Raw genomic sequence first — 24,901 nt, 5'->3', positions numbered from 1 at the left:
TCTTGTTCTATGATGCATATCTATACAACATGTGGTGTTTGGGAGTTTGGAGCAACCACGGGATGGGTTTTTACGGCTGATGAGAGAGGGGCTAGGCTACTGTTATTGGAATCAACTTCTACCTTAGAGGATTTTAAAAGAATGGTTTTGGAAGATTTTGATATGGAAGAAGATAGCTTACCCGATTTGGAGTTGAGTTATCTACCTAATGAGTTGATCAATACATCAACTTGTCCGCCTGTGATCATTGCAAATGATCGACAGCTTCAGAATTTTGTTTGTTTTGTTCAAAAGTGTGTTTCTACTCGATTGTGTGTAACATCTAAAGCCAAAGTTGAGAATCTGAATGAACCAGACTTTGATCTTAACAAGTCGCCAGCTGATTCAACTACTGCTCAAGAGGAGGGAAACTCGGTTGATAGGGGGAATGAACCAGCTCCTGTGTTTGTTGAGAGGCAGTGCGAGGAAAAGAAAGAAAAGATTAGAAGAGTCGAAGTTGATGAGGATGCCTATCATGCCGATACCATGATCTCGGCCAAAGAGGACGTACATAAGATGTCAAAGTTTTCTGTGCTCAATGTTGTTAAGAAGGGACAATTGTTTGAGAACAAAACTTTGCTGAAGGCGACTTTTGAGATATGTGCAATGAAGCATAACTTTCACTATGAGGTTATCAAAACGGATAGACAACTTTGGTACGTTAGATGTGAGGATAATGCATGCAATTGGTGTGTTCGAGCAGAGTGTTTGCAGGATTCTGAATATTTCATTATCAAAAAGTATGTCGGTGAACATACATGTGCACCTTCAAACAAAACCAAACCGGGTAGGACTGCTTCGGCCAAAACTATAGGCAGTCTGATTATGCATAGGTATGAAGGGGTTAAGGAAGGGCCGAAATGCAATGATATAATACAGATTATGCTTATGGATCATGGCTGTGAGATCACGAAATCTTTAGCATGGGATGCTCGTGAATATGCGGTTAATGCTGTTAGAGGTATACCAGAGAGAAGTTATGGAAAAATACCGAAATACTTGCACATGCTCAGAGAGGCTAATCCGGGAACACATTCATCGTATGAGATTGACAGCAAAGGGAGATTTCGGTACCTGTTTATTGCATTTGGGCAATCGCTACGAGGATTTAACAGAGTCATAAGGAGGGTTATTGTGGTTGATGGCACTTTTCTGAAGAACAAATACAAAGGAGTTCTATTGGTTGCAACTGCTGTAGACGGAAATTCTAATTTGTATCCTCTTGCATTCGGAGTAGTCGACTCAGAGAATGAAAATTCTTGGGAATGGTTTATGAGACAACTAAATAGTGTCATTGCTGATGATCATCATTTGGCTTTCATTTCGGATAGACATGCGGCCATTGCTAAGGCGCTTGAGACTGTGTATCCAACAGCTAAACATGGTATTTGCATTCATCATTTGTTGAATAATGTGGTAACATATTACCATGGGAAAGGACTTGTTGGGTTGGTTGCAAAGGCGTCCAAGGTTTATAGAGTTGCTGAGTTTGAAAAGATATTTGCTAATGTGTGTAATATCAGTCCGGCAATTGGAAAATACCTAAGGGATGCTGAAGTCCAAAAGTGGGCAAGATGTCAATTCTCTGGATATAGATATGACATAAGGACAACAAACCCTGCCGAATCCATCAACTCTGCTTTGCGTTCGCCGAGAGAGTATCCAATCATTCCCTTGTTGGACAGTATCAGAGAAATGCTGACTCGGTGGTTTTATAACCGTAAGAAAAAGATTTCAAAGCATAATCATCCTCTTACCGAAGATGTGGAGAAAAAGATTGAAAGGAGAACCGAGAAAGGCAAAAGATTTGCAGTTTACCCTGTCAGCGATGGTCGCTTGCTTGTTAGAGGTGATAAAATCGACTGCTTAGTTGATTTGGATAGACGTACTTGCTCATGTGGGAAGTACAACCTGATGAAGATACCTTGTCGGCACGCAATTAAAGCTGGGTTTCATGTTGGCAGACAGCCACACACATTAACTGATTTATTTTACACTACAGAAGCTTGGCGAGAAGCTTATCATGAAAGCATCAATCCTATTGCTGTTCCTGAGGATGCTTGGTCCATGCCAGAAGATGTTGTCGTGGACAATGTGCTACCACCAGAGTCAAGAAAATCAGTTGGAAGGAATAGAAAACGGAGATATGAAACTGTTGAAGATAAACTTCGGTCATCGCAAACATCACAAAAGAGGCAGCCTCGCAAGTGTAGTAGATGTGGTATTAGTGGGCACAACAGAGCAACTTGTAAAATACCAATATAGTCAGTCACATATGGTAAGGGTCAGCTTATATAGCCAGTTCGTTTATATGTTTTTCAATCTCGATTTAATTGTGTTTCAGGTATTTATGTTTCTGTTACAGGTTGGTCTGTTCAAGTATGCAAGTTGTGGTGTTTGAAAGTGCAGTATTGCCTTGTCTCGTATGGTTTTTTCTTCTAAAAACAATCAACTTTGTTTAACTTTGGATACTTTGGATAATTCTTGTATGGTTATTTTATCAGTTTCATTGTTATACATTGGTATTATTTTCACTTCACTTCTCTATCTCTCTGTTTGTTTAGTTATGTTCAGCTATGCTTTTGAGTTCGAGTTTAAGTTTGTTTGACAATAGCTGATGTCTGATTTTTCAACAAAAAAGGTGGATTGTAAGAACAGATCACTGAGCACAAAATATAAGAACCATTTGACTGGTAAAGTCGACACAAATATTGTTGCAACAAAACACTTATTGAAGCCAATACTAAGAACCAAATGACTGGTAAAAATGAAAAAAACACACTAACAAGAAGATACTTAGAACCAGTAGACTGATTTCACTCATTCTTGGCTTCTTAATCTTCCAAAAAGCCATAGAATGCTTCCTAAGCAACCTAATTCGAGTGAATTTTTCTGCTTCCTAACTTCTTCTTCTATTCTCTGTGTGATACTACTTTTCAGATCTTCAATCTCTTCTACAATTCTCCCTTGCTCAGCCTCTACCCTTCGAATCTCATCAAGCAAGGCGTCATCAACCCACTTAAATAAATGATTTTCCTTCTTTCGCTACATAGAAACGAAAATCAAATTAGGAGAAGTAAAATGGAATGAAAAAACATGCTGTTTATCCTACACAATCGAAAATCGAATCAGACAAAAAAGGAACATAACAAATCGGTAATTGAATCGAAAAACAAATCAAGACTATGAACCTGTGCCCCTATTTCACATCTATAGAACCGTCGGTAAGGATTGTCATCAGTTCTCGAGTAGAATATCACAACCCCTTTCCCGCACCAGCACCTAGATGGCACCCCGTATGAATGTCGCCTTGAAGTATTCATGTGTGTGAGAAACTGCTTCAGAGAGAAAAAGGAGATTGACGAAAAAGAAGAACAGAAAAAAATGGGAAAAGTCGGGTTTGGTTGCTGAGTTGGTGTTATATATGTCGGGTTTTAGGTTTATTGTGGATCTAGTTCTGGTCGGGTTTGATTGTTGAGTTGGATCAAAAGTCTGGTTTGCAAGAAGCCAAGTTAAGTGTATTACATTTGATTCGATTTATTTACTCCTACGGGATGATCTAGTAAAACAATTATTCTAAATGTTCTTGTGGTCTTGTTCCGGGTTTTTGTTTCGTTTAGGGTATGTTTAGGGTTTAGGTTAGGTTTGACTGTGGTCTTGTTATGGGTTTTTGTTTCGTTTAGGGTATGTTTAGGGTTTAGGTTAGGTTTGACTGTGGTCTTGTTATGGGTTTTTGTTTCGTTTAGGGTATGTTTAGGGTTTAGGTTAGGTTTGACTGTGGTCTTGTTCCGGGTTTTGTGTTTCGGTTAGGGCATGTTTAGGGTTTAGCTTAAGGTTCTAATTTAAAACAGTGTTAAATTCTAGCATTCTTCAGCTAAAAACTCTTAATAACAAAACCACAAGATGTACATTTGATTACAAGAGTCAATCCTAAAAATCATAATTAAACACTAGAAGTTATACAATAAACTAAGCAGTCTTGTTCCTAAAAATGATAATAAAATCTAGAAGTTATACATCAGATTAAGCAATCTTGTTCATTACATTAGAACTTGAAACCAAGCAGTCTCACAAAATCTCTTCTACAGTCGAAGAGAGACACTCCGGGGATTGATACTTTGACATCCTATCAATCAATTCCGGATCATTAGCTGCTTCCCAAAGATCCCATAGAATCCTGTGGCGAGCTTCGATAATGTTACCATCATGCAACAACGACAACTCCAATCCAAGCGCATGACACTCAATGAACTTCACTGCATAGACGCCACAGTCGCATGCACTTTTATTCAGATTCCCAACGGGGACATAGGAAACAGTATATGCACCGACTGCGAAATCCTTCTGGTGTCTCATAGGCTGAACTGCCTTGACAATACGCGGAATAAGGTTTGCGAACCCATCCACCTCCTTGTACCTTTTCTTACCCGAGCAGTCGAACACTTCAATGCTCCTCGTCACGAAACTGATGCACAAGGCGATCCAATGATTCCCACTGACATGAACAGGGACATACAGGCGATCCACATCTATATTCCATATCTCATGTGTCCTGCCATGTGGTGGAAGGACTCCTTTACCGAACTGCAGTAGCAAATTATGAAGCATGTAGCTCTTTCTACCCTGAGCTTCTAAATGACCATACTCTTTTTTAATCATATTGCTGAAGACGACAGTCATGAAGGCGACACGATGAGGTCTCCATCGTTTCAAAGATGTTCTCTCCCGGAATACGTACATTGCAGCGTCAATCTCCTGCATATTTTGAAAATCTTAGCACACACAATGTATTTAAAAGACACATATGGAAGCAAATAGTCTCTAAGGTTTACCAAGCTATTTAACCACTCAGATTTATCCATAAGACGATTAGCAATCTCAAAATCTAAAGTGGCAGGTCCAATCCGTATAGGTCTGAAACCAAATACAATGATAAAATTGTAAAACATTCATTAGTTTATTTTAAATGTATTAATACATGTCAGATGAATGAGAATAGAGTACTTACGTGGAGGAAGTTGACCAAGTTCTAACTTTTTCCCAATCCTCTTCACGGAAAAACACCAACGCGGCATCTGGCGAGTCTTCTTTGGTTCGATCCATTTCCTCATCATTCCACTGCAGTGGAGCCATGTTAAACGGTTTCGATTTACTTAACGTCTCAACTTTCACTTGAGACAGATCAAAACCGTCAACAAATGTAGCTTGGGACAGGTCCCGCAAGTCTTGTGTACTCAATCCAAAATCAAAATCATTAGTTTCTGTAGCAATCTTTTTCCCGTCCTATTCATTAAAATTTAAAACATTGCATATAAGAAGAAGCCATTTATTCATAACACAAACAAAGCATTACATTCATAGAGTTTAATACACAAACATTCAAACATATTACACTTTAGAAACCTATTACACAAAGTTTCACATTCCATATTACATAATATTACACAGTCAATATAAAGTTCCATAAGCCTAGCTCCAGCACCCTAACTCAAGCATCCTAGTTCCAGGTTCATCAAGTTCTACACTTTCTCTTAGGTAGTACCTTTTTTGTTGGAGTAGGTTGATCGCCTTTGCGCTTAGGTTGAGCTTGAGCGCCTTTGCTCTTAGGTGGAGCTTGAGCGCCTTTGCTCTTAGGTGGAGCTTCCTTGGCTTTGCTGTTTAGTGGAGCTTCTTCAGTTTCTTTCTTACTAGGATAGCTTCCTTCACCAGTCAAACTGATTGCGTCCTTGAGCTGTGAAACCTCAATCTCCATCTTTTCCATCCTCTCTGTAAACACCCTCTCCATATTCGCCATTTGCATACTGAGCACATCTCCCAATGAAGTGACAGATGTGCGGATAAGACCCTCAATGAAACTCATAGTTTCAGGACCAAAAGTCAGAAACTTTTCTGCTGATCGCTTACACAGCACCTTCTTCTTTCTTGTCTCTGCTCCTTCATCAAGAAACTTTCTCTTGCCTTTTCCTGCGACCTTAACCGAAGAGTTCTCCTCGTCTGCTACAACATCCGTATGATCCACGATCTTATCAGCTTCTGACCCTCTATCATGGCTGTCGGGTTCCTCCATTTTAGACTCTTCAGGGTCTAAAACTGGCCAGTCTGTGTTGCTCCAATCATACTTGTTCCTGATCCTCCCCAAAACAAGGTCCACTCGTTCATCTTCCATCTCACCCTCCCTTGTGTACTGAGCATCTAGAAACACATCACCATTACCAGTCACTGATATGACCGAGAAGAAGTTATCCTGCAAACAGTTAAAACATGAAAATCCAAACAAAATATATACAACAACCATATAAAAGAAAAAAACAGAGAGAATGTTACCTTCTTAGTTAAGGAGTCCTCGAGCTCAATGATGTCTTCATAAGAAACTTTTGCAACTCCTTTCCAATTGCCACACCTTGGACCTTTGAAGCTGTCTGAGACTCTTCTGCCTAATATTTCTCCAAAATCAGGAATTGCCTCCATAATCCAAATCTGGAGAGCATAGGAGAAACCCTCGAAAATGTAGCTCTCCTTCTTACCCAACTTCTTCATTGCCTTCTCAATCGAACTCAACAGGAAATCATACGAGTGAAGACCCCAATGGAACTTCCGAACCTTGTCAAAATCCATCACCAACTTGATGTACATATGAGGGATGGACACCTTCTCATCTCTCCCCATCACCACACCCACTATTACACACAAGTAGATCAACCTCATCCTATCAAGCCGCGTCCAAGTGTGAACTTCTTGTAGATGAACCTTTCTGATCGACTGCAAGGTGATCTTACCACCTGTGTGCAGTAGGTTACTCCAAAAACCCCCGTCGTTTTTCCATTTCACTACGTCACTGTTAGTTTCCCGTGTAATCTTGAGGCCTGTCACAGCATGGTACTCCTGAAGCGAAAACCGGAGAGGCGTCCTCGCAAAAACAAACCACTTCTCATGCAGCTTTGAGGTAATCAGCTGTCTACATATGAAGCTATCCACTAGTTTCCCAGAGAACTTGAGATCATTTTCGGCAATAGCCATGATATGTGTGAAAACAGGATCTCTCTTCACATCATCGTACTCTGCACACATAGCTTTCTTCAGATCTCTGATAAGTTCCATGCGGCAACTGTTGTTGATCTTCTTAACCCGAGGTTCTGAACCCTCTGCATATAATCGTTTAGGTAGCTCCAGCTCCATATCTACAAAAGATAATAAAACACATGGTTGTTAACAGCAATATCATAAACATGCAAACGTCCGAAACAAGCGTAAGAGTGAAACTGAGCCAGAGTGAAACTGAGCCAAACACAAGATAATAATCAAAAGCAAAACACCATTGTCTAATCAAATTTAAATTTAGAAACACAGTAGATCGATTAATCAAATAAGACAAGTCAATCTCCATCTCGCAATCAAATCAGCAAATTAAGACAATTAACAGTCAAATACACACAAACTTTGTTCAGCGAAATCAGTATCGTAACACTCATAAAGACAAACACAAACACTAACATTGTTCACCAAAATCGGTTCACATAATCAAAAAGTCAATTCAGACAAGCAAACAAATATTGATCCAAGTCAAAGTAACAAACTTAATAATGAAACAAAGACTAAGACAAATCAAAGAAACAAACCGTTCACAAATTGAGACCAGATAGCCGGATGAGAGAGGCGGAGAAGGGGAGAGAAGCCGAAAGGTGGAGAGAAATGGAGAGAAGCGACGAGAAGCAGAGAGGCGGAGAGTAGCGGAGAGGTGAAGAGAATCAGAGAGAAGCGCCGAGAAGCGGAGAGGCAGAGAGGCGGATAAGCTCGATTTTGCCTTTGATTTCACTGGTTCGTCCACAAGATCGCCATCTTCAAAGTCTCAATTTTTTGGCCATCAGAGAGAGGCGGTGAAACAAAAACGAAATTAGTTCAGAGGTGGAGGCAAACAGAGAGAAGCAGCGAGCAGCAGAGAGGCGGAGAAGCTTGATTTCGCCGTTGAATTCACCGGTTATTACACAGGATCGCCATTTTCAAAGTCTCGATTGTTTTTCTTGAGAGAGAGGCGGAGAAACCAACAAGAAATTAGGGTTACGTGTTTTGTTCCCTTTTTGTTTTAACTTTTTTAATATATCTTTGTAACACGTTTTTTTAAAAAAAAAAATTACTTAGCACATGAAACAAACACAATTAAATTATGTTTAATTAGATTAATTCAAGGTTAGTTTTGGAATTTTGGAAAATTTTATACTAAAGGGACAATTTAATGATGGATTTATACCATAGGGACAACTATGTTGTTTTCTTGTTCTCTTTTGGCAATTTTCCCATTGTTTTATTGGTTTTTAGATTTTGGTTTTTGGTTTTTAGTTTTTTGTTTTTAGCTTTTGGTTTTTAGTTTTTGGTTTTTGATTTTGGAGTAGATTTTAGTTTTTGATTTTTTGATTTTAAAAATAATAAAATGAAAATATTATTAAGAGTAAAAAAAAGAAAAAAATACTAGTCCTAGTCCTAGGTAATACTAAGTAAAACAAAAAAAGGAAATATAGCTTATATGTATCAACAATATTTTTTTTTTGTGATGACTAACTTCGAATAAAAAATATATTTTATTTATATGTATAGGAGTTATTTATTTTACATCAGTTTATTATTAGATAAAAATAACATTCAAATATTATAATATTTTTATTACAATAAAGCTTTTTTATAATTAGCATAGATGTAATTTACTATATTAAAAAAATGTGACCATCAGTTTATTATTTCATAAAATATTATTCAAATATTGTTATAATTTTATTAAAACTAAACTGTGTTATAATAAGAATATGTAATATGCCTTACGTGTGCTTTAAGTATTATATAGATGTGCTCATGAATTATTATTAGCAATCAAAAATGCCTTAGGTAAAGTGTCATACGTTTTTTCTATAGTGCCAAAATGCCTTACGTAAGTCAATTTGTAATAATGCATAAATGTAAAAAGGTTTTTGGCAAGAAAACTAGGAAAAACTGGTTTTTGGTTTTTGTTTAGAAATTGACAGTTATTTAAGAAACTAGTTTTCCTAGATTTTATGAAAACCCATTTTCAAAAAGCTTGATCGGGTGAAAATTGGTTTTTGGAAAAACAAAAACCAAAAACTATTCTAAAAACCAGAAACAATCAAGCTCTTAGTTGTTGACCCTTCGAATCAGGATCCATTATCTGATTCGAACTTATCCTTCTTGTTTATTTGATTCCATTCTTCTGTCTTTCTCCGATCTTAGCTTACCTTAGTTCCAAAATGAAGCCGCCGTTGAAAGGCCACGAGACCAGAGAAACCCCAATACGTGAAGTATACGATACAACCACTATCCCTGAACTCCTCCAACTGATCGATTCAATACTTGAGGAACTTCACCGATCACTCGGCATAACATCCGTTGAGGCAAACCAATCAGAGAAGAACCAGACGAGTACGGATGGTCCAGACCCGACGGATACCAAAAGGTTAAGCGAACCATTCTTCTTGAAAAATATTTTACTTGAGAACTCATCTGGTGATACCAGTGAGTTAACGACGTTAGCTATGTCTGTTCACGCCGTAATGTTAGAATCTGGATTCGTTTTAATCAATCCTGTCTCCTCTGATGATAAGTTTAGCTTCTCGAAAGAGTTAATTTATACTCTGCCTGAGCTTGTCGAGTCTGTTACCGTTACGTTTCAGAGCTTAACCAATAAAGTTGTAGTCTACGGGTCTTTAAGTGGGAATGTGCGGAGGGTTTATCTTGATAAGAGTCGGTTTATGCCCGTTATTGATACTCTGAAGTCTGACGAAGAAGTCTCTTCGAGCATCTTCAAGGAGGTGTTTGTGTTCTGGAGATTGGTGAAAGATGGTCGTCTTGTTACACCTTTGTTGATCGGTCTATGCTATAAGTCCGGCTTGGAACCTCCACCGTGCTTTACACGTCTACCGACAGAGCTTAAGGTGAAGATAGTAGAGTCCCTTACGGGAGCGAGTCTTGCGAAGATGGCTTGCGTTTGCAGGGAGATTCGGTGTATGGCATCGGGTAACGACTTGTGGAAACAGAAGATCTGGGAAGAAGCTAAGCATCTTCTTCTTGTTGGGAATGGAGGCAGGGGCTCGGTTAATTGGAAGGCGAAGTTTGCTAGTTTTTGGATGCACTACAAACAAAAATTGTCCCCAGTTGTACAACAACACGAACGAGAAACCTTAACGGACATTGACATGGCCATGCGTATGCACCATACCTGTCGTTTTCCCATCGTTAGTGACCCTGTCCCTGACCCTTTCGGATTGTCTAATGGTGATGACTTGCATGGTTCCCTCGGTGTACACCGTGGACGACAGAGGCTTGGCCGACATCGTTTTAGTCCTGGATGCAATCTTGGAGGAGGCATTTTAGTTTACAACTGTCGAAGCTAATGTTTGGGATGTTGCATTTAGATTTTATATGTTTTGAGAACTTATTGCCCTCGTCTTCCTGATGTAAAACAATGTTGGGATTTCATTGGCTTAGAACAGCTTGTGCTCAAGTATAACTTTTTCTTTTTGTTTTAAAGGTTTTTGGTAACTTTTGCCACCAACAGATGAATGTTCTTGTAATTAGATTTACTGCGTCATAAAGTAGATGTGCTTTCTTTTTTGGTAGAGACTCACGAGAACTATGAGAAACTGTGAGTTCCAGCGTAGCTTTATTAATCATGGTCATATATATAGGCAATCCAGATAGCATAACAATGGTAACATATAGCATAGATATTACAAACAATAAGGTCAAGAACACAGTTTATAGAATTACAACAGGTTACATATGAATGAAATGGAAACATGAATTTAAATGAAATTTGAATAGCCAAAGAATTCATATGAACCTTGAAAATTTAAAAAGAACGAGGAACAAGAAGAATTAAAAACATAGGACATCATATGAGACTTGATATCTTATTTATGAGTTACATATTAGAGTTTTAATAATATGAAGGTGGGGGAGGAGATTTGTATTCAACCTTTGGTGAAGGAGAATATGTTGGTGGTGGTGGGGATGTGTAGACATATGGTGGTGGAGGAGATTTGTATTCAACCTTTGGGGAAGGAGAGTAATGAGGTGGTGGAGGTGGAGAACTGTAGACATACGGTGGTGGAGGAGATTTGTATTCAACCTTTGGAGAAGGAGAGTAATATGGTGGTGGAGGTGGAGAACTGTAGACATACGGTGGTGGAGGAGATTTGTATTCAACCTTGGGTGAAGGAGAGTAATAAGGTGGTGGAGGTGGAGAGCTGTAGACATACGGTGGTGGAGGAGATTTGTATTCAACCTTCGGTGAAGGAGAGTAATAAGGTGGTGGAGGTGGAGAGCTGTAAACATACGGTGGTGGAGGAGATTTGTACTCAGCCTTCGGTGAAGGAGAGTAATAAGGTGGTGGAGGTGGAGAGCTGTAAACATACGGTGGTGGAGGAGATTTGTACTCAGCCTTTGGAGAAGGAGAATAATATGGCGGTGGAGGTGGAGAGCTGTACACATACGGGGGCGGAGGAGGTTTGTAGTCAGCCTTTGGAGAAGGAGAATAATATGGTGGTGGAGGTGGAGAGCTGTATACATATGGTGGTGGTGGAGATTTGTATTCAACCTTTGGAGAAGGAGAATAATATGGTGGTGGAGGAGGAGAGTTGTATACATATGGTGGTGGTGGAGACTTGTATTCAACCTTTGGAGAAGGAGAGTAATATGGTGGTGGTGGTGGAGAACTGTAGATATATGGTGGTGGAGGAGATTTGTACTCTACTTTTGGAGAAGGAGAATAATATGGTGGTGGTGGAGAGTTGTAGACATATGGTGGTGGTGGAGATTTGTGTGTTGGCTTAGGGGAAGGTGAGTAGTATGGTGGTGGGGGAGAGCTGTAGATATATGGTGGTGGTGGAGATTTGTAGGCGGGTTTAGGTGAAGGCGAATAGTATGGTGGTGGTGGAGAGCTGTAGACATATGGTGGTGGTGGAGATTTATATGCGGGTTTAGGTGAAGGAGAATAGTAAGGTGGAGGTGGGGAGCTGTAGACATATGGTGGTGGTGGGGATTTGTATGCAGGCTTAGGCGAAGGCGAGTAATATGGTGGTGGTGGAGAACTGTAGACATATGGTGGTGGTGGAGATTTGTACTCAATCTTTGGAGAAGGAGAGTAGCATGGAGGAGGAGGTGGACAAACACATACATGTGGGTGTGGTGGAGATTTGTACACAACCTTAGGTGATGGTGAATAGTATGGTGGTGGTGGAGAGTTGTAAACATATGGCGGTGGGGGAGATTTGTATGCATGTTTAGGTGAAGGAGAATAGTAAGGTGGAGGTGGGGAGCTGTAGACATATGGTGGTGGTGGAGATTTGTATGCAGGCTTAGGCGAAGGCGAGTAATATGGTGGTGGTGGAGAACTGTAGACATATGGTGGTGGTGGAGATTTATATGTAGTTTTAGGAGAAGGAGAGTAGTAAGGTGGAGGTGGGGAGCTGTAGACATATGGTGGTGGTGGGGATTTGTAAGCATGCTTAGGCGAAGGCGAGTAGTATGGTGGTGGGGGAGAGTTGTAGACATATGGTGGTGGTGGAGATTTGTATGCATGTTTAGGTGAAGGCGTGTAGTACGGTGGTGGTGGAGAGCTGTAGACATATGGTGGGGGTGGAGATTTGTATGCGGGTTTAGGAGAAGGAGAGTAGTATGGTGGTGGTGGAGAACTGTAGACATATGGTGGTGGTGGAGATTTGTATGTGGGTTTGGGTGAAGGTGAGTAGTATGGTGGTGGAGGAGAGTTGTAAACATATGGAGGTGGTGGGGACTTGTATGTTGGTTTAGGTGAAGGCGAGTAATATGGTGGTGGAGGAGATTTGTAAACATAAGGAGGTGGTGGAGATTTGTAGTCAATCACTACAAGAAAACACGTCTGTTGCGAGGGAAATTTGCGAGAGAAAAATTTCCATGCAAATTTGCAACACGTTTGCGACGGAATAGCAAGAAAAAATTAAAACCCTCGCAAATGTCTTGCAAATTTGCGAGGGAAAATTTTCATCGCAAATTTGCGAGAGATTTGCGAGGGAAGTTACAGATTTCTCGCAAATCCCTTGCAAATTTGCAAGAACACTTTTCTCTTGCAAATTTGCAAGGGATTTGCAAGAATTTTGTCTATCTATCTTTTTTCCTCACAACTCTTTCGCAAATTTGCAATGATTTGCAAAGAACAAGCTTGATATTTACATTTTATCACATTTCTTTCACAAAATCAAATAAAGTTAATAAATAAAATATTTAGTGTTTAACAAGCACATCGATAAATATTTTGGAGACTTAATCAAATATCAGTCAACTAAATATTCACGGGATACCTGTTTCCTGACACTTAAACTAATATTAAGTAGTACTAAACATCAAAACTCTATAATTTATACAATAAATACATGTCAAATTTCTAAAAAAAAATTGAAACAAATTTTCTTGTTAATTATATTTTTTCAGAAAACAAATACAAAATATATATTATTCCACCAAACAAAATACTAAAACCCCAAACTAAACCCTAAAGTCACTGACATATGAATTGCAAGGAATTTGCATGGGAACCCTCACAAATTCCCTTGCAAATCTGCGAGAGAATCTAAAAGCTCGCAAATTACCGAAGGATTTGCAATGGATCCCTCGCAAATCCCTTGCAAATATGCGAGGGATACAATTTCCATTGCAAATTTGCAAGAGATTTGCGAGAGACTCGTTACAGTTTTCTTGCAAATCCATGTTTCCATACTTGAACGATTTGGGTTTCATCAAGGATTTTTGTGTCAGATAACACATTTTATATTGAATCATTTAGTGTCTAAAATGTATGTCAAAAAATATCTTAAGAAATTTAATTAATTATAGTTATGAACTTAATTTCCAACACTTGATTTGTTATTGCAAGTAATTAACATCAAACCTAGGCCTGGGCATAATATCCGTAACCCGAAATCCGAACCGTACCCGAACCGAAAAACCCTATCCGTATCCGGTTCGAAATGTAAAAAATATCCGAATGGATCTTGTAAGGTGGTACATAACATATCCGAACCCGAAATATTATTATCCAAACCCGAAAAACCGAAAAAAACTGAAAAATCCGAAAAAAAAATCTGAAGAAACCGATCTGAATGTCCAAAATAATATACAATATAATTATATGAAACATGAATATATACTTCAAATATTCAATTTCATATTTATTTTGATATGTTATCTAACAATAAGTATTTAAAATTTAAATAACTGCCTTAAATACTTAATTATATATATATATATATATATAAATAAATATATATTTCTTTTGTTTTACTTTTAAATTTTAAATTTTATTTCAGGTATATCCGAACCGATCCGATATAATCCGAATCTGAATGATATATGATTACTTTATGGGTTCTATGATGTGATACAAAACCGACCCAAATCCGATGTGTTATATCCGAACCCGACCTGTACTTGCAAATTTACTAGAATGGGACATATGAGGTGTTATAAAAAAAAATCAAAATCCGAAAAATTCGATCCGAACGCCAACGGGTACCCGAACGCCCAGACCTAATCAAACCCTTATAACTTATATAACTCATATACATCAACTAAATTTCCTGAAAATGTTAAACATATTTTTCACGCTAGTTATTTGTTTTGAACCGAATCAATAACACTTGATTTGTTATTACAAGTAATTAACAGCAAACCCTTATAACTTATATAACTCAAATACGTAAACTAAAATTTGGAAAATGTTAAACATATTAATAAACTAGTTTATAAAGCCAAAATATAATCAAACACATCCACTAAATTATCTACCATTAACTAAAATGTTTTAAATTTTTTAAAAGTAAAACTCTCATTGGTCAATGCATAGATGCAATCTATGACCATTGATTAAACTTGAATCAATGGTTCAGATGTTGTTTCGTTTCAATCTCCGCCTCTCCTCCTCATTGGTGGAATATCTAAATGCAAGGATTGTAATCTGTGTCCATTGATTAATTTTGAATCAATGGTCCAGATGCTTTTTTTTAATCTTCTGCTCTCCTCCTTTCACGTCCCGTAGTCTCCTCCTTAACACTTCTTCTTGCTTAACTCTTCCTCATCTGCAATTCTTCTTCTTTATTTCCTTAGCATCTCATAATCTAGTCTACAATTTCTTCTTATCTCTCATCCTTCACGAGCCTATAACCGTTCATCTTCTTTTTCACGCCTCCCTTCCTCATGTACGAATCCAGATCTCCTCCTTTGATGTACTGCCAAATTCGTGAACGCCTCCCAAATCTGAAGCTCGATCTTCTTCACCGAATTCTCCCGCCTTTCCTCACTCACCGCCTCTGACCAAGTCCCTGAAATCTGTAGTTTTCGCCGTCGTTCGTGACTCTTGCCGGTGATGAAGAAGAAGCAAGGATAGAAACATGGGAAGGACATCGGCCGGCGTCTTTTTTTTTTTTTTTTATTAGTTTTTTTTTTCTTTTTTTTTTTAAATTAGGTTAAGTTGTAAACAGGTAGGTGTGAGGTGCCAACAAAAAAAGAAATAAAAAAAAAGTTGTAAACCGGTTTAATATATAGGAATATGTATTTGTAAATTTATAATATTCATAATATATTCTCTTATGTACACATATTCACATATATATACAATTAATATATTTTTCGGTAAGAGTGAAATTATTTGTTAGTTATATATATGCTATATATTTATTTTATTTTTCAATTTCATAATTTTTTTTAAAAATATTTTTCAAGAAATTGCAAGGAAACTGCGTTTCTTAAATCTATCGCAAATTTGCGAGAAATCATTTTTCATCGCAAATTTGCGAGGATACATTTTCCGTCGCAAATTTGCGAGGAAACATTTTCCGTCGCAAATTTGCGAGAATGGATTTGCGAGGAATATGTTTTCCTCGCAATTTCCTTGCAAAGCGCGATTTGCAAGAGAATTGCGACAGTTTTTTCCCTTGCAACAAACGTGTTTTCTTGTAGTGAATCTTTGGAGAAGGTGAGTAATATGGTGGTGGTGGAGAATTATAAATGTATGGAGGTGGTGGAGATTTGTATGTGGGCTTTGGAGAAGGTGAATAGTATGGTGGTGGTGGTGAATTGTATACATACGGTGGTGGAGGAGACTTGTAATTTACTTTTGGAGAAGGAGAGTAGTACGGTGGTGGTGGTGGTGAGTTGTAAACATATGGGGGTGGTGGTGGAGATTTGTAGTCTACTTTGGGAGAAGGTGAATAGTATGGTAGTGGTGGAGAGTTGTAAACATAAGGAGGTGGAGGAGATTTGTAATCTACTTTCGGAGAAGGTGAGTAATACGGCGGTGGTGGTGGTGAGTTGTAGACGTATGGGGGTGGTGGTGGAGAGCTATAGACATAAGGAGGTGGTGGAGATTTATAATCAACTTTAGGAGAAGGTGAATAAGATGGTGGTGGTGGAGAGTTGTATACATAAGGAGGTGGTGGAGATTTGTAGTCTACCTTCGGAGAAGGTGCATAGTATGGTGGTGGTGGAGAACTGTAAACATAAGGTGGTGGTGGTGGAGACTTATAATCTACTTTAGGAGATGGCGAATAATGCGGTGGAGATGGTGGAGAGGTGTATACATAAGGAGGTGGTGGTGATTTGTAATCAACCTTTGGTGCAGGAGAATTGTACACTGGTGATGGTGGTGGTGGAGAGCTATATGTGTAGGGCTCATAAGAAGCAGCAACCATTGTTGCCATGATAACAAAACCAAGAGCATAAACGAGATGGGCTGAATGCCCCATCCCTGGAGAAGATGTCATTCGTATTTTGCTTGCTTCTTGAACGTTTTTTTTTCCTTTTTGTTTTGGTTTATGATTCTTCATAACATGCGCATGCCTTTATATAGAGTATGGGTTATTACCAGATTTTCTATATGTTTCGCTTGCAGCTCAGACTCAGTAATCATGGAGGCATGTCTGCGTCAATCTATCGCAATCGTGTAAGAACGTGCATCAAATGTCAACGATTCATTTTCTTATTTTTTACCTCAAGTTCGTGAAGAAAGATGCATATCATTGATTCATTGTTCAATTATTATGTCAACGCCCCAACTAATTTGTTTCTTGGTCTTCTTAAGTTTTTTTCTTTTCAGCTTTTCTTATCCTTCCTGGTTGGAGAAACTAGTGGAAATTTTCAAATCGGAACCAGTGTCATACATTCGATGTTAGTATTTATGTATTCCCATTGGATCTCAATGATTGATACTGACGTAGTTTGGTAACGTTTTGGAAAGTTTTTTGGCAACTTTTGCTACCAACAGATGAATGTTATTGTAACTAGATTTCCGGCGTCGTTAATTTCGTCATATTACACAAATTTCGTTGCATTAGCTGATGCTAGATGCATATCAGAACTATATTTTACGTGAGTACGTAATATATTTATCGAATTTAATTTAGATATTAACAAGTGTGTAAATTTTTATAAAATATATATTTGAACTCTCATGATAATTTTAATAAAAAATCAATTTTTTTATTTCTCTACTTTTTCTTTTTAAGATTTGTTATAAAGTACATCGAAGTTGAATTTTAGTAATCTAAATGTTTATTATTTGGACATCTTTTTTTTCATGGTTGTTGAAAAGCGTTTCCTATTTTACTTTTGTAAAAATCTCGGAATTCTGTTATTTAACTTTGTAAATTAAGTTGAAAAGCGTTTATTTTAGCTTTTGCAAAACTCTCGGATATCTGTTTTTCTCAAACTATATACTGTTTAAAATATTTCATAATCTGAAGTACGAAAAAGGGGAAATTAAAATTGATAAAATAAATTAATAACTAAATGATTATAAAATAGACATTGACCAAGGAAGAAAAATAGTAGATTTACAAAATTGTGGGGTTAATTTGATTTTCGGCAAACAATAATGTGGTCAACAAGCTTATTTTACAATATTTTATCAGATTTGTTTTAAAAAAATACAAGTGAATAATTTGTTTTCTAAAAATTTATAGGAGTCACTTGAATTTACGTGAGACGAGATTTCTATATTATAGGTATTTTTCTTTCTGTGTGCCCTAATTTTTTTTGTATATGCAAATTGTATTAAAAACGATCTACACTTTCAATTAAGGTATTGAACTTTTTTACCTTACAATCAATAATAAAATTATATATATGTTAGATTGTTAGATCATCTGCTTAGTCATGGGGAGGAGGGCATGAAGGTAAGAACAGAGAAGAACCATAAACTATAGAAGAAAGAAGAAGTCTTTGAAAAGAAGACGAGAAATATAATTAAGTGTTGGTGGTCTAGGAATGGAGTGGTATAATGGAAAACATTTCCATGGAATTGTCATGAGAATAGTCCTTTTGGGGACATCCTATAAATTTTCATGAAAATATTTCACACTGAAATAAAAAAATAATGAAAAGGAAAGAAGGATGAGACGGGATATTTAGATGATTTTTTTAAAAAAAAATCTCACGAGAATTCTTTGACACATTTTGTCTTTTATAGATTTGTTCAATTTCTTAAATTAAAATTAATTAAAATTATTAGCTAAAGAAAATAAATTAAAATAAATTAATTATATTTGTTGTCTTGAGATACTTGTAGGAAAGTGAAAAAGATTAGAGCGTTTTTTACTATAGAGTTTTTCAAGTTATATATTAGAGTATTTTCTTAATTAAATAATAATATATATATATATATATATATATATATATATTCCCTATATATTAAAAAAACATTGTTATTTAATGTTTTCACATTATGTTCACCACGTGGCAGTTTAACAGTGATTTGAGAATTAGTACACTGACGTGTCGTGTACAATAAAGCTTCCCAGCCAAACTCTACATAAATGTGTTAACACTATATACTATTTTACCTTTTTTTGAATATAAACTCACATGCATGATTCTATGGGTTATACAAATGTTCTACATAAAAAGATGATTTGCAAAAAAAATCACTAATGAATATGCCTATTTTATTTTTACTTAATTTGTATTTTAAAATTTTTATCTTTCAGGTGTTATTTTGAACAAAAATGTATTTTAATGTTAATTAACGGTATCTTTATATATTTATCAACCATTTTTATATACTTTTACATACACATACATATAGGTGTGAGGGGGGGGGGGTTTGGAGGTATCGTGATCCGATTTGTTTCGTCCGAATAATCAATTATTCGATTCGTAGCCATCCAGATATTCGGTGTCCCAGATATCCGGAAAAATTTAGATTTTAACTGGTATACGAGTCGATCCGTAAAAATAAATTAAAAAAATAAATAATATAAAATAAAAAAAATTATTACAAAAAAAAAACTTATTTACTTTTTTGAATATTAATAACTAATTTAATAAATTTAGTAAATAAAAATATTGTAAGACATATATAAAATATAATATTTATATAACCTATATATTTAATTCATTAAATATATGTATATATATTCATATAACGGATCAGATCGGATATCCATTTTAAAAAATATTAGTATTTGCTTTGCTTCGTAGAGCTACGGATATCCAGATTTTTTTGTTCGAATCAAAAATAATAACAAGCGATGATTCTAATTCTTTTGGAAGTTGGAATATTTTTTTTTATTGTTTTCTTTCACTATCGACGAAATTATAATGAAATGACTTATCTTAATAATTTTTTTTCTTTTTTTTGTTTAATTATTGTCTAAATTTGATTTGATTTTTCATGCATTTATAAATTCTAATATGAAACCATTGGTTCGACATCATGACTGTCTAAAATTCATATAACATGAAACCAAACAAATAATAATCATTTTTGGTTATCATCGAGAAAACCAAAAACCTCAAGTATTTTAATCGAATAAACAAAATACATACTGATTTAGAATGATAGTTATATTTTAGTAGATTAACAAAAAAACTAACTAAAACCAAACCGTTATCCAGATTAAACAGACCTAATATCTTCTTATCTTATGAAATAACAAAATTAATAATCTTGTTCCGCCTAAAGCGCCAATTATTACCTACTATGTAAATTGAGAACTCCGTGGTAAGAAAACTACCCTTGTTCTTATTGGATGGAAAGCCCTGCGAACTTAAGAATGCAAGTTATCGTACGAAAGAAAAAAGTAATGAATTAGTTGTCTCATCAATTTACAATACTGAAGAGAACAAGGCCAGTGGGCCATTACTTGTGGACTATTACTTATAACTTATAAGAAGGTCCAACTGTTTACATATATGGGCTTTTGTTTATCGGCTAAAGAGGATGAAACATGAAAGTAGATAGACCTAACTTATTGAGAACATATAGTTTTGGAGAGAAAAGTTTCACTAGATTTATTTGCAATGAGATTTATCAATGAAGTAAATAATATGTTTTCCTGGAAATCTCATATTTGTCTCCTTCTTTTAAAACATTATAGAAAACACAAAGGATATATTTAGTCTTTTTTGTGCATAATTGTTTGTCTGATTTTGCTTATTTTTATCTTGTGATATAAGTAGTATGAAGTCGATGTGGAGACTTCTTCGACCTTGCAATCCGGCAGGTTATTTCGGCGCCGGTCGACCTCTTATATTCTCTAAGTTGTTGGTTTCTGGTTTCTAATCTATTCGGTTTAGATAAGTGGGGTTATCGTTCAGATTTAGTTTACTTTTTATATATTATTTTTTTTGCGTGTCTCCATATATTAAAAAAATCAAAAATATTTAATCTGAAGATTTTGTTTAAAAAATGAGTAGTATAAATGAAGAAGAATCCAAAATTGTCCATGTTGTTTAGTGTTTTTGTGCATAATTGTTTGTCTCGCCGCAATCTTATTCCTCTTTGAACAGAGAAAGAATAGACTACACAATACTGACTTTGAATGATTTAGGGATTTGAGTATCTTTTTAATTTTAGAATATTAAAAGTATGATAATTTTTTAACTTGGAAAACTTTTATCCATTTTTCCTATTTTACAGGGTATTTTCACTAAAAAGTTAAAAAAAAATCTTAAGATAACAGTAAAACATGTTTTTATTTTTAAAATAACACACAAAACATAAAATAAAAATCCAATGAAAGATAGAAAAATACATATATCCCTAATAGTAAATGGGAATGAAATATATTACTCATTAAAGATATTTTTAATCTTTTTACTGCTATATATTTAAGTCATTTTCCTATTGTGTATTATTTTATCATACAAAATTTATTTGAATTGACCTTTAAGAACCGTAAGTATTTTTTAAGATCTAGCTGAAACATTTTAACTGATAACAAAAACACATTGCATAGTATTAGTGGTCATAACATATTAAATACATATAAAATATACATCAAAACTTGAAAATCAAATACGTCAAAAAAAAAAAACTTGAAAATCAAATAAAATGGAACAAAAAAATTAAAATTGTATAACATTTTATGAAGTTTTAAAAATGTAAGTGCCAAGCACTCCCAAAATATCCACTGTCGACTTGTTTTTAATAATAAGAGTCCGACGGTTCCTTTCTTTCTACGCAAGGAACGACAAAAGGACTCATCAAGTATCATCTCATTTGTTTTTTTTTTTTTTTCTTCCTGAGCCCAGTCTAATAGACCTAAAATGTTGAATCTAATTGTGCAAGAGATAAAATTATCAAAATCAAATGTGATCCCAGTGATTATAATTTAAAACTGAAAGATGCTGCAAGGTGAGGATTGTTGATATCGAAATTTTTATTTTGGCTTCATTATCGAATGAGGTATTTGAATAATAATTTATTAATTATGATAATTAGCGGTAAATCCACAAATCACAATGGAAATATCGGGTTTGAAAGTCCGCTTAAACCAAGATTAAAGGGAAGTTGAAAATAATTAGAAGTCCGCGCATCGGGTAACAAACTTTTGGGGGTTCTATAAAGTCCCGCGAGTCTAACTAACTTTATCAGAGTCTTCACAAAGTCCCAGAGTGAGAGAGAGAGAGATTCTCTTCGACGGCGATTCGTTAACGGACTTCATACTCCTCCGCCTTCTTCCACTTCACTCTCGGCCGCGCTCGCTCACCGCTCTTTCTCCGACTGATCGTTCGCCTGCTTCGTCCTTTCGCAATGTCAAGTGAAGAAAATAACGGTTCGATTTCTTTAATTACGATCGCTCGTACTTCGTTTCCTTTCTCGTCGTAGCGCTCGATTCGTTTGTTTTAGAGATGTTTCTCGTAGATCGTAACTCCCTGGATTCGTTTGTTATAGAGATGATCTTGTATCGTTTACAATCGGTAGATCGCGTAACGTTGTCGTCTCTGTCTTGTGTTGTTATGAGTGGCGATTACTGTAGATAAACTTCATTGCGTTGTTATCGTATATGAAGTTTGATCTGATTAAGCTTCTCGTCTTGTGATTCTCTGCATGTAATAGGCAAAATGAGTTCATCGGGAACGACGTCGCCTCTGGTTGCGAAAGACGACGAGATTCTTGAGAATCCAATCGGTGAAGAAGAAGAGTCACTTGAACGAAACTCGACTGAAGAAAACGACTCGGTAAATCTAAAGATTAGTCAAACGTTTACTTTCGTTAATTGCAATGGCTGTGATTAATTAGAGTTTGTTTCTTCAGGGCGATGAAGCTGCTAGTGCTAGTGCTGTGAATCCTTCGACTAACGATGCTGCTCAGATCGTCCCATTGCTACAGAATCTCCTACTCACCAATGACATCCAGAGGGTATAATATTTTTTCCACTCCATAGAATGTTGTTTCTATATTCTTCTTTCTGGTTGTTGTACGTTTGTACGCTATCTTCTTTCATGTTCTTTGGCAGGAGAGGTTAACCGGATTGTTTCAACTCTACGCTCCAGCTGCTGGTAATTTCATGTTCATATTTTCTTGCATCTGCTCTGTTCATGGCAGGAGAGGTTAACCGGATTGATCTTCATTTTTTGTCAGTAGACACAAACGCAAACGTGAATACCGAAGAAGACGAGCAGGTTGAGTTTTTGCTTCTCATTTTGCTAATGACATTATGTATAGAGAGGAAGTTGGTGTGAGGACAGAGTATTTAAGAGTCTTTTTAAGTTTGTGAAAATTCACAGACAGCAAGGGAGGCAGCTCTATCTTCTCAGGTTCATTTCTTGGAGCAGAGGTAGTAGTAAAGATAAAACTCCACTTTTGATATTTTTTTTTTGTTTACAATACTTCCAAAATTTGGGAAAATTTGATTTGATTGTTCCAATGGTTTCAAATGATGCAGTGTGCAGATGCTTGAAGAGGAGGTTGAGAATCAGAAGAAACTAAACGCTCAGGTATTGTGATTGTGCACATACGTTTAGCCACAACTCACCCACCATTGATCATCACCATGGTCCTTCTTTTTATCAGATTACCATTAACGTTTTTATATATGATGGTTCATGAAATGATTGCAGCTAGAAGAACAGATCAAGCGCTTGACGAGGAGCAGTGATCCAGAAAGGCAGGATTGACTTTGCGCTCCATCTTGAAGGAGGAGGCATATGCACCACTCTCTTTGCATTACATCTTTTTTTCGCTTAGAAAACGTTATGAACTGATAAACCGCTTTGGTTGATGATCCATTCTTTGATTGAACAGTTTACAAGTTTCCTCTAGTCATATAGAATGACTCTCTTTTGTATATAAATAAGAGATAAATAATACTGAAACTTTACTAGCTCTTGAAACAAAGTGGAAGAAGAAGTGATTTTAATCCTTCATTTTTGGTTCAACTGTTCAGTTAAGAAAATTGTGACTAGAGAATGCATGTGATTTATTACTATTAGGTTGTTTATTATACAGTTCAAACAAACATATAATACATACCTCTCGATATCAAGCTGCAGCTTGCAGCCTTGCACACAGCATTTTTCCTTTGGTTACATAAACATATACGCACACTCGCCATTCTTTCATATTCAATTTAATTTTATATCTGAATCAATCTTTCATCTATCTTAAGATTCCTCAAGCCATGCATAACATGCATGTTAGTAACCGGAAGCATACCCCTTTTGTCCCCAAAGTTGTTGGTTTATGGTTTCTAAGAGGAGCAGCAACAACATAATCCAAGTACCTAATGTATATAATATTAGTAAAATTTATTGTTTTAACAAAAAAATTAAATATTATGAAACCAAACTAATCAGATAATGACAAGTGTAGAAGTAGTACCTAAACTTAGTGCATCAGCATCGAGGAAATCCAGTTCCGTTTCTTAATTTTTTTTATCTGATTTAAAAAAAAAAAAAAACTAATTGCGGGCCACCACCTGTCGTGGGGCCCGCAAAACAGTGTAAAAAACTCACAACAAACATCTCTTATTTCGCGACAGGAAACCACGTTTCTTCCCATTTTGTAGGATCCACCCCACCTTTTCACTCTAAAAACCTTCCTAAATACCCCCGATAAAAATGCTCTTAGTGGAAGAGTCTCGTTATAATGAGACGTCCCTCTTTCTCTTCCTTCTTCTCTTCTCTCGTACTTTTCTATTTTATTTAGTATTTTAACTTGGAAAAATTTTATCCATTTTTATCCCATTTAATAAGATATTTTCACTAAAACCTAGAAAGAGAGAAATATTTTAAGATAACAGTAAAAAATGTTTTTATTTTTAAAATAATACACAAAAATATAAAATAGCAATTCCTAAAAGATATCAAATATATACCCCTAATCGTAAATGGTTATAATTATAATATTCATTAAAGATATTTTACTCTTTTATATTAGTCATTTTCTATTGCATATTATTTTTATGATAAAAACTATATTTGTTCTCTTTATTTAATATATATTTAAAACATTTTAACTGATAACAAAAACATATTGCATAGTATTAGTGGTCATAATATATTAAATAAATATAAAATATACATTAAAACTTGAAAATCAAATGAA

At 35.9% G+C, this 24,901-nt stretch overlaps 6 protein-coding genes across 9 annotated transcripts; 3 read left to right on the top strand and 3 right to left on the bottom strand.

Moving 5' to 3' along the window:
* The first annotated feature begins 12 nt into the window (after positions 1 to 12).
* LOC106414929 lies at positions 13 to 2,304 on the top strand. The gene has a single exon (XM_048766916.1). The coding sequence runs from the start codon at positions 13 to 15 to the stop codon at positions 2,302 to 2,304; it is 2,292 nt and encodes a 763-aa protein (XP_048622873.1).
* Positions 2,305 to 3,908: 1,604 nt separating this feature from the next.
* Positions 3,909 to 8,171, bottom strand: LOC106414930. The gene is made up of 6 exons (XM_013855513.3): positions 7,656 to 8,171; positions 6,364 to 7,217; positions 5,582 to 6,283; positions 5,048 to 5,322; positions 4,872 to 4,953; positions 3,909 to 4,794 (listed from the first exon to the last, which is right to left on the bottom strand). The coding sequence occupies exons 2-6, from the start codon at positions 7,213 to 7,215 to the stop codon at positions 4,108 to 4,110; spliced, it is 2,598 nt and encodes an 865-aa protein (XP_013710967.2). The 5' UTR covers positions 7,216 to 7,217; positions 7,656 to 8,171; the 3' UTR covers positions 3,909 to 4,107.
* An 837-nt stretch (positions 8,172 to 9,008) lies between these two features.
* On the top strand, positions 9,009 to 10,651 carry LOC106414931 (F-box protein SKIP22-like). The gene has a single exon (XM_013855514.3). The coding sequence runs from the start codon at positions 9,291 to 9,293 to the stop codon at positions 10,431 to 10,433; it is 1,143 nt and encodes a 380-aa protein (XP_013710968.1). The 5' UTR covers positions 9,009 to 9,290; the 3' UTR covers positions 10,434 to 10,651.
* A 91-nt stretch (positions 10,652 to 10,742) lies between these two features.
* On the bottom strand, positions 10,743 to 13,015 carry LOC111202756 (extensin-2-like; the record flags this gene model as incomplete). The annotated part of the gene is made up of 1 exon (XM_022695633.2): positions 10,743 to 13,015. A coding segment is annotated over one exon (2,037 nt), but the record flags the coding sequence as incomplete, so codon positions are not given.
* A 1,778-nt stretch (positions 13,016 to 14,793) lies between these two features.
* Positions 14,794 to 17,706, bottom strand: LOC125591745 (extensin-2-like). The gene has a single exon (XM_048766561.1). The coding sequence runs from the start codon at positions 16,896 to 16,898 to the stop codon at positions 15,846 to 15,848; it is 1,053 nt and encodes a 350-aa protein (XP_048622518.1). The 5' UTR covers positions 16,899 to 17,706; the 3' UTR covers positions 14,794 to 15,845.
* Positions 17,707 to 21,888: 4,182 nt separating this feature from the next.
* Positions 21,889 to 23,678, top strand: LOC106413035. Of its 4 annotated transcripts, none has more exons than XM_022708936.2 (8): positions 21,889 to 22,127; positions 22,412 to 22,533; positions 22,610 to 22,714; positions 22,812 to 22,854; positions 22,940 to 22,977; positions 23,083 to 23,135; positions 23,241 to 23,292; positions 23,416 to 23,678. In XM_022708936.2, exons 1-8 carry the CDS (start codon positions 22,106 to 22,108, stop codon positions 23,470 to 23,472), a joined length of 492 nt encoding a protein of 163 aa, XP_022564657.1. In that variant the 5' UTR covers positions 21,889 to 22,105; the 3' UTR covers positions 23,473 to 23,678. The 4 variants fall into 4 exon arrangements, with proteins under 4 accessions (XP_022564657.1, XP_022564654.1, XP_022564658.1 ...); XM_022708933.2 differs by having other exon boundaries at positions 22,937 to 22,977; XM_022708937.2 differs by having other exon boundaries at positions 21,895 to 22,127; positions 23,083 to 23,132.
* Positions 23,679 to 24,901: the final 1,223 nt, after the last annotated feature.

This window comes from Brassica napus, chromosome C8 (genome assembly GCF_020379485.1).
Source record: "Brassica napus cultivar Da-Ae chromosome C8, Da-Ae, whole genome shotgun sequence".
NCBI classification, from domain to species: Eukaryota; Viridiplantae; Streptophyta; class Magnoliopsida; order Brassicales; family Brassicaceae; genus Brassica; species Brassica napus.
Note: the sequence above shows the minus strand (reverse complement) of the source record. Positions and strands in the feature narration are given on the sequence as shown.